The sequence below is a fragment of the Coffea arabica genome, chromosome 8e, assembly GCF_036785885.1.
Source record: "Coffea arabica cultivar ET-39 chromosome 8e, Coffea Arabica ET-39 HiFi, whole genome shotgun sequence".
NCBI classification, from domain to species: domain Eukaryota; kingdom Viridiplantae; phylum Streptophyta; class Magnoliopsida; order Gentianales; family Rubiaceae; genus Coffea; species Coffea arabica.
Genome location: NC_092324.1, coordinates 46,796,920 through 46,811,483, shown reverse-complemented (window position 1 = coordinate 46,811,483; position 14,564 = coordinate 46,796,920). Strand labels below are relative to the sequence as shown.

Genomic DNA, 14,564 nt, shown 5'->3' with positions numbered 1-14,564 from the left:
AGCAAAGTCATGAAGGGACTGGAGACCCTACATTTTGTGGACAGTAGTCACTAGTCATGCTGCTCCAGGAGCTTCTGTGTGTGCCGTATCAGTTGACTTAGTGGACCAAATTAAATTAATTTCAAAAATTGCTCTTTTTTGTATTTCGTATTATCTTTTTTTTTTCCGAAACGATAAGTGATTTTATAGATGAACAAAAACTTTACAATTTCAAGTAAAGACTTGAGAGAACTACACAGTCAGTGCTAACTATCACTGAGGAATCCAAAATTCCTGGTCAACAAAAAAGTCTAGCGCATGAGCGCTAATTCTATGAGTAATATGGTTAATATCCCTATTAACTAGGCAAAAGGAGCACATGCGAAACAGGTACTTAAGGCTATGTATATCCTCCAGCAATGTTACCACTCGCATATCCGAAGATTTCGTCTGCTGGATGAGGTGGAGTGTCTGCTTATTCTGGACATGAACTTCTAACCTCTCCAACTTCTGTACAGCAGCTTTACACATTAGTAGCTTAATTGCAGTTAGTTCATCAATTAGCTTATGGCCAGAACATCTTTCCTGTAAAGCCCGTCCTCTCATCAGTTGTTGATTATCCAAAGAGACAGTTGCTCCAGTCCCCATTTGGGGGCTGTCCTTGCTCTTTTCTATAGCAAACCTTAATCTCAGAATGCCTTCTGTTTCTTCTTGTTGCTGGGGGGGTTGCGGCTGTTCTCCTGTTTCTTCTGTACTCATCTTTAAGGCTATGATCGTAGCTTCACCATATTCCAACCATTCCTCCTGAGCTTTCTGCGCTATTCGTAGTGGGGGATGCTGCTTACCTTCAAATTCCTTCACGTTTCTGCTCTTCTAGATCTGCCAAAGAATGTTAGCCGTAAGAGAAATGTGTTCATATCCCTCACTTCTTGACCTCGCCTCCATCACCGAGGTCCACCACGAACTAAAACAGCCTTGCAGATTTGTAATTCCCTCCCATTGGATAGGTGCCATTCTCCACACCAGTTTAACATGATTACAGTTAAGTAACGCATGTTCAACCGTTTCACAATCTTCTCCACACACTCTACATGTAGGATCATCTTGTTGTGTTCTACTGTGAATGAGGTGTCTTACAGGTAATGCTTGGTTGAGACATTTCCATAAGAAAAGCTTCACTTTATGCTTAATATTCAGTTTCCACAGGTGCCTCCAAATTTTCTGACCTTGGATACTCCAACTAGTACTAGCTGACCCCTTGACCTCCTACTCGTAAGCCTTCAGCCCTTCAGTTTGGACCCTGTAGGCTGATCGCACTGAATAATGCCCATTTGAATTGTGAATCCAGAAGTTACTGTCCTCTCTGTCTACTAAGCTAATGGGGATGCTTAGTATTCCTTCTACCTCCATGGGGGTGAAATTCCTAAAGAGAAGGTTGTTCCATCCTTTCTGGACTATCAAGTCTGCCACCTTAACCAAATTAACTCCTTGTGGCTGCTGTGTTGTCACTCTTCCATTTGGTGTCATAGAAATCCAGTTGTCCTCCCAAATGTTAGTACTCAGGCCATTACCAATCCTTTTTCGAGTTCCTTCTTCAATCATCAGCCTAGCTCGCATCAGTCCTTTCCAAATCCATGAAGCATTCCCAGCAACTTTACACTTGAATATAGATTGCTTTGGGTGATATCTGGACTTTAGCACTCTGCTGACCAGCAAATTTGGTTGAGTGAGCTGCCTCCAAATCTGCTTTCCCAATAAGGCTAGATTGAAAGCCTCCAAATCCTTGAAGCCTAAGCCACTTGCTTGCTTGTCCCGCGACATCTTGTTCCAAGCTTTCCAGTGTATCTTGTTCTTCCTATTCTCCTCACCCCACCAATAGTTGGCCATTGTGGAGTTAATCTCCTTGCACAATTTTTTAGGTAGCTTGAAGCAAGACATTGTGTATGTTGGCAGTGCCAATGCCACAGACTTGAGCATAATCTCCTTACCTACGGCACTCAAAAGTTTATTTTTCCACTTTTTTAGTCTCTGTTGAATACTGGATTTAATGTATCCGAACAGCTGCTGTTTAGATCTTGTTACCACCATTGGGAGACCCAAGTATTTTCCGTGGCTTACAACATGGATATTTCCTAGAGCTTGGCTGACTTCCACCTTCATTTGCTGCTGCATATTGTTGCTGAATATGACTGAGGATTTTTCCAGGTTAATCAGCTGGCCTGTTCCTCTTTCATATACGTTAAGTAACCTATTGAGCTCTGCTGCATTCTGGGAATCAGCTTTACAAAATATCAAAGAGTCATCTACAAAAAATAAATGGGTTAGTCTTGGTCCCTGCCTGCTGATTCTCATGCCTTTAATTTTTTTCGCAGTCGCAGCCTTTTGAAGGAGATTGGAAAAGCCTTCCGAGCATAGGAGGAATAAGTAGGGTGACAGTGGATCACCCTGCCTAATGCCCCTTTGTGGCACCACATATTTCTTGACTTCGCCATTAACCAGGAACAAGTAAGAAGCAGTAGAAATGCACTCCATGATCCAGCTTCTCCATTTGTCATTGAACCTCATTTTTTGCATTACAACTTCCAGGAACCTCCATTCCACCCTGTCATAAACTTTAGACATATTTAATTTCACAGCCATAAATCCTTCTTTCCCTTGCCGTTTATTTTTGAGATAGTGTAAAAACTCATGGGAAATCATAATATTGTCTAAGATTTGCCTCCCAGGAACAAAAGCTGACTGAGTTTTACTGATACAGAAATGAAGAACCTGTTTCAACCTATTAGCTAGAATCTTTGCTATGATTTTATATACAGTCGTGCACAAGCTAATAGGTCTATAGTGCTTAAGGGATGTGGGAATCAAAATTTTAGGAATGAGAGAAATGACTGTATGATTTATAGACTTGAGCAGATGACTAGTGTGGAAGAATGTTTGGACAGCACCTACCAAATCCTTTTTAACTATGTTCCAAAACTTTTGGAAAAAAATGGGAGGCATTCCATCTACACCCGAAGCTTTATCAGGATTCATAGAAAAGAGAGCTGATCTAATCTTCCCTTCATCTACAGGTTTTGTTAGGTTATCATTCATACTACCTGAGATTGTGTGTGGAATACCATTTAACACTTCCTCCATATCATTTGCGTTTGAAGTCTTGAAGAGTTCTCTATAATAGCTAGCAATCTCTACACTGAGCTCATCTTCATTCTTAGTCCATGTGCCATCCTCTCTATGGATGTTGACCACTTTATTCCTCCTTCTTCTCCCCTCCACAATGGCATGGAAAAATCTGGTATTTTTGTCTCCTGCCTTGAGCCATTGCACCCTTGCTTTTTTACCCCAGTAGATCTCTTCGTCTCTATAAGCCTCTTTCAATTCATTCTTAAGACTCTTCTTTCTCACTCACTTCGCCTCAGTATCACACAGATTTAGTTGCTGCAGTTGGCCCTTGATTTGCTCTATCTTTTGTTTTGAATTGCCTTGGATTTTACTGTTCCACTTCAGTAGATTAACTCTATTCCTTTTCACTTTCTGCACAACCTTGAACATCCTTGAGCCATCGTCCCTTTGGTCCCACGCCAGTTTGACAATATCCCAGACTTCATCTCACTGGAGCCACCTTTTATCAAAATAGAACCTTTTCTTTCTCCTGATTTGTGTTGGATTTGTCTCTATAATCAGCATACTATGATCTGACGCAAATGAATCCAGGTGTTTACACTTAACCTTATCAAAAATTTGGAGCCGAGGATAGCTACATAAACCTCTATCCAGTCTTTGTTTATCTCACCCGCACCTGCCCAATTATTACACCAGATCCAAGGATGACCCTCAAAACCAACATCCATCAATTGATTATCATTGATAAAGTTTTTGAATGCCATGAAGCTGCCTTCGTCGCTCCAGGTTCCACCCTATTTTTCTTCATTCGAGACAATGTCATTAAAGTCACCGGCCATAATCCATCTTTCTCCCCATAAAACTTTCCTAGTTTGGAGTACTTCCCATTGCTATTTCCTAACTTGATCATCACTGCTCACGTATATACTAATAAACCACCAATCCCATCTACTTTCCTTATCCTCAATCTGAGCTTCAATTGTAAAGGCAGTCTTGAGCACTTGTTTTATCCTAATCTTCTCCCTCCAAAGAAATGCCATCCCTCTTGCCTTGTTCATGGCATCCACGATGACAACTTCATCAAATCTCAAAATATTTTTGACTTTTTTCAGATACTTACTTCTATTTTTGGTTTCACACAAGAACACTATGTCTGGAGAGGAGAGGTTGTTCACCTCTCTCAATTGGGGAATTGTCAAGGGGCTCCCCACTCCTTGATAATTCCACACCAGGACTCTCATTTAGCCATTGGGGTCCATAAAGGGTTGGACCTCTCCCCTTCCTCCATAGCAGCGATCAAGTTACCCATAAGATCCACCTTGCTCCTCTTACCCTCCTGTATGATGTCCTCATCAATATCCATATCAAGTTCCCCCTTGAACCCTTTCCTTTTCCCAACTTTCCTTTCCCTAACTGTGTTGATGTTCACTGTTTCCTCTGGCTGCTTAGGTGTCCTTGGGGATCTTAGGGTTCTCTGGATTCGTTTGGACTGTTTAACAAAAGCTTCTTTGATTGGTCCACCCTCAACAGTTATATTCGTAGTTGCAGCACCTGGTGTTGCATCCTTCTGTCCTCCATCCCATGGGATTTGGATTATCAAGTTAACTTGTTCATCCTCCATCATTGGACCTTTAGAGGCTGGTTTGACTGAGAGCTGTTCTTCTGGTTGAGATATCCCCTCATCTGAGCTCGGCAATTTGGTTCGAGATTACCTCCCTTTGATTGTCCTATGTGTAGAATTTCCGTTAACTCCGAACGCACTTTGCTACCAGATTCATAAAGCTTCTCTGAGTGTACTCTTACATCTCCTATCGAACCACTCCCCTGGCCATCCTGGCCCCTGCCACTGCTGGTCACCAACCCCGTATCAGCCACAAGCTTCCTAGCTAGACCACTTTCATTGTCAAGTTGAGTTTCCAAGGCTTTTTTCGGGCCCTCTGATTGCCTTTGCTCCCTCCACTCCCCATCTTGAAGTCTCCAGTGATGTTTTTGGGGGTTGTACACCGTACAAACTTGTTGCTTGTGCTGGGAACTCCTCACATTGCCTGCCCTTAGCCAAGGGTCATATTGGTTATCCTTTTTCCCCACCCCCTTGTCATCTTGCCTCTGACAATTTCTCTCACTGTGTCCAATGATACCACACTTATAACAAAAATCCGGGCACCTCTCATATTTGAAACTAGCCCATTTAGTTTGTTCACCCACCTTGACAATGGTACATCGCAGTAGTGGCTGTGAGATGTCTGCCACCACCAAAAGTTTCAGGTGTCTTCCTTCTTTCCCACCAGTTTGAGGGACAATTACCTCTCTTACCGACTAAAAGTTTGAACCAAGCCTTCTCCCAGCTTCCTTTGACATCCAATGGACTGGCAAATTCCATACCTGTACCCATAAGGGAACTGACCTGAACGCCTCAGCATCTTCCTCAATCCCTTCATACCACTCGCTTAGCCCCAGCACTTGGTTGTCCACTATCCACGGTCCACCAGTCAGAATCCTGTGTCTATCATTTGCTGAAGGTAAGATGAATTGGAACAGATTGGGTCCTAGCTCCACCACTTGTAGTTCTCTTGGGAAGCTCCACGCAGCTATCACAAAGTTCTTGATTCTAGTATAGTTCGATACTTTCTCTCCCACGACCTTCCCAATCAAGCTACTTCTACATTCTTGAACCCCCCACCTATTTCCTCATGTCCTAGGGTAGTGGTTTGGAGCTCTGCACTTGAGAGATCAAAGTTTTGCAAAATCTCAGCCAGTTCCTCCGCCATGGGGAAGATAAATCAAATGGTATTCCACACACTTCCCTTCGGGTCAGAAAGCTAACCCAGATGTAAACCAAAAGGGGCGGATCTACTATATACTACCAAAACAAAGCTAAAAAGGAAAAGAAGAGCTAAGACAAACTAAAAGATGATAGCTTGGGAAAGCAGAATATGGATATGAAATTACCTGTCCCAGCTCGTATGGGTTTCCAAGGGGTCTGGATGCAGTAAAGCAGATCTGCGGTTAAAGAGACTTGAGAGTTTGTTTTTTTTCCTTTTTTTATTTTTATTTTTTTATTTTTGCATCTTCCTCCTATCGCTTCAGCTTCTCCTGCTCCTTCTTCTGTTTCGATACGTACAAATTCTTAGTGACTCGAGGTTTTGTTTGTGTCTCCGACAGTGGATTTTGTCTGCCAGTTGTTACCGCACCCGAGCCAGATATAAGGGTTGTTGGTGCTGGTCAGCAGAATGTTGTTGTAGATCCGATAGCCTTTAAATTCCTAAGCTAATGAAAGAAGTCCAAAAAGATAGGTAGTGGCAGAAACAAGTGCACCAATAGCAGAGTTCCTTGAATGCGTTGAAAGTGAAACCTTCCAGATTTAGCTTTTTGAAGCTTGTCTGAAGCTCCCACCACAGGGAGAGAAAGCTCTCTTTAGAGAGAGAAATGCCTCCACTAGAGAGAGGAATGACATTGCAGACCTGTATTTTGTATTATCTTCGATAATCATGATTGCAGGTTGATGTTAGTTGAAATGTCATCAAATGTAAATCAATGGATAATTTTTCGTGGCTGCTAAATTAATTTTGAAGCATTTATCAATAATAGAGTTACACTCTGAGGATTATATGGAGAAATGTTAAAACTTCAATCAAGATCTCCCACTCATATGAGGTTTCTGTGTTACGGAGCCATGTACCCTTAAAAGAGGAATAGCATGCTTTCTCTTCGTTCCCAGATTCTCTTTGTTTTTGGACACAGCAAACTTTAAGGCCAGTGATTGACAACACCATGCTCAAGTATTTATATGGATAGTAAATTATGTGAAATCACAGAACGTGGGTTCATAGTAAATTATCCTGAACTAAACAATGTGGAAGTTTCGAATTTATTTCGTAGGATAATGATATTGTACGTTTTAATTGATTTTGTAGTTTTAGATTATGAAGGCAATTTTGCTGTCTAAGCTTCCATTTCAACGTGTCCTTCTGTATTTATACGTTCCAAATCATGGATAAGAAACATTTCCACCAACTGAAGTTTTCCGAGGAAAAGTTCACTAAAATTGTTGATTTGTCAAGCCGCAGCCGCAATTCTTGACCTTGGATGGCAAAATTTTGCGTCCCACATCGAAAATCAGAAACGGAAGGCTTTCCTCTTGATCCCTATAAATAGAAGAGGCCATTAAACGTTTGAGGCGCACCACTCAAGAGAGTTATTTGGGCTATTAGCTTCTTGAGTTATTTAGCCCATTTAGTCAAATATTTTAGGCTCTCTTGTTTTGAGTTTAGAAATATTTTCTAAACTCTTTTATAAGTGCCTTTTGGCTTACGAACCACTTTCCTACGGCTTTTGTATTTCTTCTTCATAATAGAAATATTGCTCCTCCCTCGCCCGTGGACGCAGGTCAATTTGATCGAACCACGTAAATCTTCTGTGTCTTTTATTTGTTTTGTTATCCGTCTTTATATGGTCGGTTTTACCGCCTAATTATTTTATGGATGGTTTCTACCGCCTATCTATTATATGGTCGGTTATACCGCCTACTTTGCTCTAACTTGACTTTGTCTATTTCCTGAGCCAGCCCTAACAAACTGGTATCAGAGTTGGTTGTTATATTTTGCAAGACAGGTTCATCTCATGGGGCTCGTTCATCTGGTAGGGCCCGTCCATTCTGTGGGGCCCACTCATCCTGTGGAGTCCGTTCATCCGCGGGGTCCGCTCACCTTGTGGGGCCCGCTCACCCTGTGGGGCCCGCTCACGAGACTTGCATATCTGTTTGACCAATTTTTTTTTAGACAAATTTCAAGTTACAGATTTTGTGGCAATAATGACGATAACAAAGACAGTTGTCGAGAAATTCGACAGGAATGTCAATTTCGGCATGTGGCAGCTCAAGATAGAGGCCATTCTTGTTCAAGACGGAGTTGACTTGGCAATTCAAGGAATTGAAAAAAAGCCAGAAGATGTGACAGATGCAAATTTTGCTGAGATGGATAAGAAGGCAAGATCCAGTATTATCCTTAATCTCTCCGATGAGGTATTGCGTGAGGTAGCAACGGAGACTTCGGCCAAGGTTATGTGGGATAAATTGAAAGTCTTGTATATGAAGAAGACAGTCGAGAATCGACTATATTTGAAGTAGAGTTTGTACATGTTTCGGATGTCTGAAGGTACATCTATACTCTCCTACCTTGATAAATTTGATTCCATTATTATGGATTTGGAGAATATAAATTCGAAAATTGATGATGAAAATCAGGCCCTATTACTTTTGTGTTCCCTTCCCCAGTCCTTTAAGTATTTTCATGATACTATGATTTATGGAAAGGAAACAATTTCGTATCGAAAAATTAAATCTGCATTAAAATCTAAAGAGCAGATAGATAGGGATATTACTGGAGAAACTAGTGGGAGTCAAGCCGATGGTTTGTTTGTTCGGGGTAGATTTGGAAAGAGAAACACAGAAAATAGAAGTAGATCCAAGTCCAGACATAAAAATGTGGTGTGCAACTATTGTAAAAAGAAGGGCCATGTTATCTTTGATTGCTTTAAATTGAAAAATAAAGAAAAGCAAAAAGAAAAATTTGTTGAGAAAAATACTGAATCCGCTGAAGCTAGTATAGCAGCTGATGAGAATGATGGAACCATTTTCTGTGCAATGGAAAATAATTTTAGGTCTAACAATTAGTGGATTTTAAATTCGGCTTGTTCATATCATATGTGTCCCAATAGGGACTGGTTTTCAACATATGAATCAACTGAAGGTGGAGTTGTCTTAATGGGCAACAACGCTGTTTGTAAAGTTGTTGGCAAAGGCACAATCCGGATTAAAATGTACGATGGTATTGTGAGGACGCTCACAAATGTTAGACATGTTCCAGATTTGAAGAAGAATCTCATCTCTTTGGGCACTCTTGAATCTATTGGGTGCAGGTATTCAGGTGGAGACGGAGTTCTCAAAATCACTCGAGGAGCTCTTGTTGTTATGAAGGTACACAGATCTGGTACTCTATATATATTGCAGGGATCTACTGTTACAGGTGCTGCTGCTATTTCAACATCATTTTTGTCAGATACAGACATCACCAAATTATGGCATATGCGTTTGGGGCACATGAGCGAAAAAGGCTTGGGCATACTGAGCAAAAGAGGACTTCTTTATGGATAAAGTACCGGGCCATTGGAATTCTGTGAACATTGTAGTTTTGGGAAGCAGAAAAGAGTCAGGTTCAGTTCACCAGCAATTCACAAGACAAAAGGTACTCTTGATTACATCCATTCAGATCTATGGGGTCCTTCTCGTGCTCCTTCTAAAGGTGGTGTCAGGTACATGTTGACTTTCATTGATGATTATTCAAGGAAAGTTTGGGTATATTTTCTTAAGCATAAAAATGATGTTTTCCTAACTTTCAAGCAATGAAAATTTTTGATTGAGAAACAAACAGGAAAACATGTTAAGCGGTTGAGAACAAATAATGGCATGGAATTTTGTGAAGGTGAATTTAATGAATTTTGCAAAAATGAAGGAATTGTTCGGCATCACACCGTCAGGATGACACCTCAACAAAATGGTGTGGCTGAACGTATGAACAGAACACTTTTGGAGAGAGCAAGATGTATGATCTCCAATGCAAGGTTGACAAATGACTTTTGGGCAGAGGCAATCAATATGGCCTGTTATGTTGTCAATCGTTCTCCTTCTGCATCTCTTGATTTCAAAACTCCTGAGAAAGTTTGGTCAGGTACTCCTGCTGATTACTCCAATTTAAAAGTTTTTGTGTGTCCAGCATACATGCACGTGAATGATGAAAAATTGGAGTTTATGGCTAAAAAGTGCATTTTTCTTGGGTATACTTCTGGGGTTAAAGGATACAGTTTATGGTGTCCTGATCTCAAATTTTCAAAATTTGTGATCAGTAGAGATGTTACTTTTGATGAATTATCTATGTTATCTTCCAAGAAGGAGTCTTCTAGTCCTTGTACTACTGATAGTACACAAAAGCAGGCGGAGCTTGATATTGGCAGTTCTGGTCCTTCTCAGATCAAATCTTCTATTCAACAAATGCCAGTAGATGCACCTGAATCTACTGTTGAAGATAGTTCAGAAGAAGAAGAGTATTCCATAGCCAGAGATAGAGCAAGGAGAAACATTCGACTACCACAAAGACATGCAAATTTAGTTGCATATGCTTTATTTGTTGCAGAAGAAACTGATGCAGTTGGTGAGCCTTCCACCTATTCAGAAGCAGTTTCTTGTGATGATTTTGCAAAGTGGTTGATTGCGATGAATGAAGAAATTGAATCTCTTCATCTTAATGAAACTTGGGTTCTTGTAATGCCGCCGTCAGCTAAGAAAATTGTTGGTTGCAAGTGGATTTTCAAGAAAAAAGAAGGTATTTCAGGGGTTGAAAATGCAAGATATAAAGCACGATTGGTTGCAAAGGACTATAGTCAGGTACAAGGTATTGATTTTATGATGTATTCTCACCTGTTGTTAAACATAGCTCTATTCGTGTTTTACTTGTTTTAGTTGCTATGTATGATTTGGAGTTAGAGCAGCTTGATGTTAAGACAGCTTTCTTGCATGGCGAACTTGAAGAACAAATTTATATGAAGCAACCCCAGGGTTTTGAAATTGAAGGTAAGGAAGACCATGTTTGCTTGTTAAAAAAATCCTTATATGGATTGAAGCAGTCTCCAAGACAATGGTATAAAAGGTTTGATTCCTTTATGTTGGGTCATGGTTATTTGAGGAGCATGTATGATAGTTGTGTTTACTTCCGGAAGTTAAATGATGGTTCTTTCATTTATTTGCTGCTTTATGTTGATGACATGCTCATTGCTGCCAAGAATTTGTCAGAAATTCAGACTTTGAAACTGCAGTTAAATAGTGAATTTGAAATGAAAGATTTGGGAGCAGCTAAGAAAATTCTTGGCATGGATATCAAACGAGATTGAGGAGTAGGGAAGTTGTTTTTGACCCAGAAAAATTACCTTAAGAAAGTTTTGGAGCGTTTTAGCACGAAAGATGCTAAATCAGTATCTACTCCTCTTGCTAGCCATTTTCGGCTATCTGCTGCTCAATCACCAAAATCAGATGAAGAGGAAGATTATATGGCACGGGTTCCTTATTCCAGTGCAGTCGGCAGTATTATGTATGCAATAGTTTGTACTCGTCCAGATATTGCACAAGCAGTCAGTGTTGTTAACAGATATATGTCGTGCCCTGGTAAAGCACATTGGCAGGCTGTGAAGTGGATTCTCAGATACTTGAGAGGTACTTCAAATGCATGTTTGGAGTTTGGAAAAAATAATAACACTTTGGTTGGTTTTGTAGACTCAGATTACGCTGGGGATCTTGACAGGAGAAGATCACTTTCAGGTTATGTATTTTGCATTGGTGGTTGTGCTGTCAATTGGAAAGCTACTCTACAACCTGTCGTAGCTTTGTCTATTATAGAAGCAGAATATATGGCTATGATCGAGGCAATCAAAGAAGCCTTGTGGTTGAAGAGTTTATTTAGCGAGCTAAGTCTATATCAAGGTGTTACTGATATTCACTGTGATAATCAAAGTGCTATACACTTGACTAAAGATCAGATGTATCATGAGAGGACGAAACATATTGATGTGAAGTATCACTTCATTCGGGATATCATTGCTGAGGGAAAGTCCTTATTCAGAAAATCAATACTAAGGACAATCCAGCCGATATGTTTACCAAACATCTTCCACTTTACAAGTTCAAGCAGTGCTTGGATTTGATTGGTATTTATTGTTGGTGATTTAAGCCCATTGGGACTTATGTGGAGAAGGTGGAGCAATTTTACTATTGTCGATAGTGGAACTAAAATTATGCCAAGGTGGAGATTTGTTGATTTGTCAAGCCGCAGCCGCAATTCTTGACCTTGGATGGCAGAATTTTGCGTCCCACATCGAAAATCAGAAACGGAAGGCTTCCCTCTTGATCCCTATAAATAGAAGAGGCCATTAAACGTTTGAGGCGCACCACTCAAGAGAGTTATATGGGCTATTAGCTTCTTGAGTCATTTAGCCCGTTTAGTCAAATATTTTAGGTTCTCTTGTTTTGAATTTAGGAATATTTTCTAAACTCTTTTATAAGTGCCTTTTGGCCTAGGAACCACTTTCCTACGGCTTTTGTATTTCTTTTTCATAGTAGAAATATTGCTCCTCCCTCGCCCGTGGACGTAGGTCAATTTGACCGAACCACGTAAATCTTCTGTGTCTTTTATTTGTTTTGTTATCCGTTTTTATATGGTCGGTTTTACCGCCTAATTATTTTATGGCTGATTTCTACCGCCTATCTATTATATAGTCGGTTATACCGCCTACTTTGTTCTAATTTGAGTTTGTCTATTTCTTGGGCCAGCCCTAACAAAAATGCCAAGAATTTCGTGAAGAATATTTGCTAAACACTTTTTGTTTATTTGCATACAATCAAGTCATAGACTGCATATAAGTTTCTCCAGTATTATACAGATGATCAATGCTGAATCATGAAACTAGTCCTCATTATACAGTAATGCACAAAAAGAATTTCAAGAATGGTGATGGCAGAATCTCTCTCTCTCTCTCTCTCTCTCTCTCTCTCTCGCCTGACCACACCTTCATTCAAATGGAAATGACCTTCCATCAGCCAGTTGTGAAACGGAATAAAATTTATGGAATACATATGCATTGATTCAAGATATGAGAAATTTTGGAAACTATGCTACAACTTCCAAAATTGTTGGATGAATTGGAAATAGACTTTTCTGGGAATTGTTTTATAATCTAAGCCAGAAGCAAGGGATATGCTATCACTGAGCTTTATGATTCCCTAACGTTTAAGAAATTGACAAATAATTGAATCAGATATCATTAGTGAGAACTACACATTCACAAGGTTCATTTTGAAAACCATATTAAAAAATTCCACGAGTTAATAATACATGTTGACTTGCAGTCATACAACACAACAATTTCATTTCAACTCATAAGATCTGCACTAATGGCAGAAAATACAACAAATGTTCAACAGATGCAATGAAGAATTAACAAAGATTACATGTGCTTTTGGTTTATTTAAAGTGAACAGATTGGCATGTATTTCGTAATATTTCGGATGATTATATTGAATTCGAACTATTAATTGACCCGCAAGAATTTGAGTTTGATCTTCTTCAGTGTCTCCAGCGTAACTTTCATACTAATTCTCTCGCTTGGAGATTCACGAACACATTTTAAGGCCAATTCCATGATTGATGATAAACTCTCCAACTTCTCAGTGAAATTTTCATCCTCACGCTTCAACAACTCAGCATCAATAACTTGAAGAATCGAATTAGGTAGAGAATCATTTATCCAACTCTTCAAGTTCAAATTTCCAGCAAACATCTCATCATTAGACTTTCTTCCTGAAAAAACTTCCATCAGCATGATTCCATAGCTATAAACATCGCATTTTGCTGATATCAACCCCTCAGATCCATACTCTACAAACAACGTTCAAATTGAACAAGTGTCACATAAAAGAAGGAAAAAAGAAACTAAATGCTATGCACAAACTTTAGGATTAAGATTGAAGAATCATTACCTGGAGCAATGTAGCCAATTGTAGCTAAGGTCTTGGTCCATGCAAAGCTTTCCTCCTTTTCCAGCATTTTTGCAACACCAAAGTCGCTGACGTGGGCAACCATATCTTCATCAAGTAAGACATTACTGGGCTTCAAATCACAGTGAATCACAGGCGTCAAATATTCTTCGTGGAGATATTGCACTGCACTTGCCACATCTATCATTATATCCAATCTCTGTAGAGTATCTAAGAAATAGTTGTCAGAATACAGACACTTCTCAAGGCTTCCATTGCACATGTATTCAAGCACCAAGGCCCTAAAATCCTGGTTCCAACAACCACTGATGACCTTCACAAGATTTCGATGGCGAAGGTTCTTCAGGACTTCACACTCTACATCAAAGCTCTTGAGCACTCCTTCCAGTTCCAAATTGAAAACCTTTACAGCAATAGACCTTCCGTCATTGAGAATCCCCTTGTAAACAGATCCAAAACTCCCAATGCCAAGCAAATTACTTTCACTGTACCCATCAGTTGCTCGATCGAAGAAGTTCATAGTACGAAACTCTTTCTTGCGTTGGCACTAATACCATGTTTGTTCCTTTAGAATCCTGATATTTCTTCCAATATCTTCTGAAGACAATTGCTAAGGCTGCGACAACCACAGATGCGATTCCCAGAGGAACAAATACAAATAGAAGCACCTTTTTGGTTCTTGACCTGTGAACTGAATTAGCCCTTGGGCAAGGCGGCACATGAAACCTGGAATCTCCGCACAATGCATCATTGAACAGAAAAGATTCAGCAGTAACGTTCCTAAAGATTCTTTTTATAGTGGAGAGTCCCCCGCCCCGCTACCTACAAATCCCCCCCACCCCCGCCCCGTCCCCCGTCCCTCGCT

General features: G+C 40.1%; 1 protein-coding gene across 1 annotated transcript; it reads right to left on the bottom strand.

Annotated features, from left to right (window-relative positions):
- Positions 1-13,233: 13,233 nt before the first annotated feature.
- LOC113704927 (probable LRR receptor-like serine/threonine-protein kinase At3g47570) lies at positions 13,234-14,219 on the bottom strand. The gene is made up of 2 exons (XM_027226794.1): positions 13,682-14,219; positions 13,234-13,580 (listed from the first exon to the last, which is right to left on the bottom strand). Exons 1-2 carry the CDS (start codon positions 14,217-14,219, stop codon positions 13,234-13,236), a joined length of 885 nt encoding a protein of 294 aa, XP_027082595.1.
- Positions 14,220-14,564: the final 345 nt, after the last annotated feature.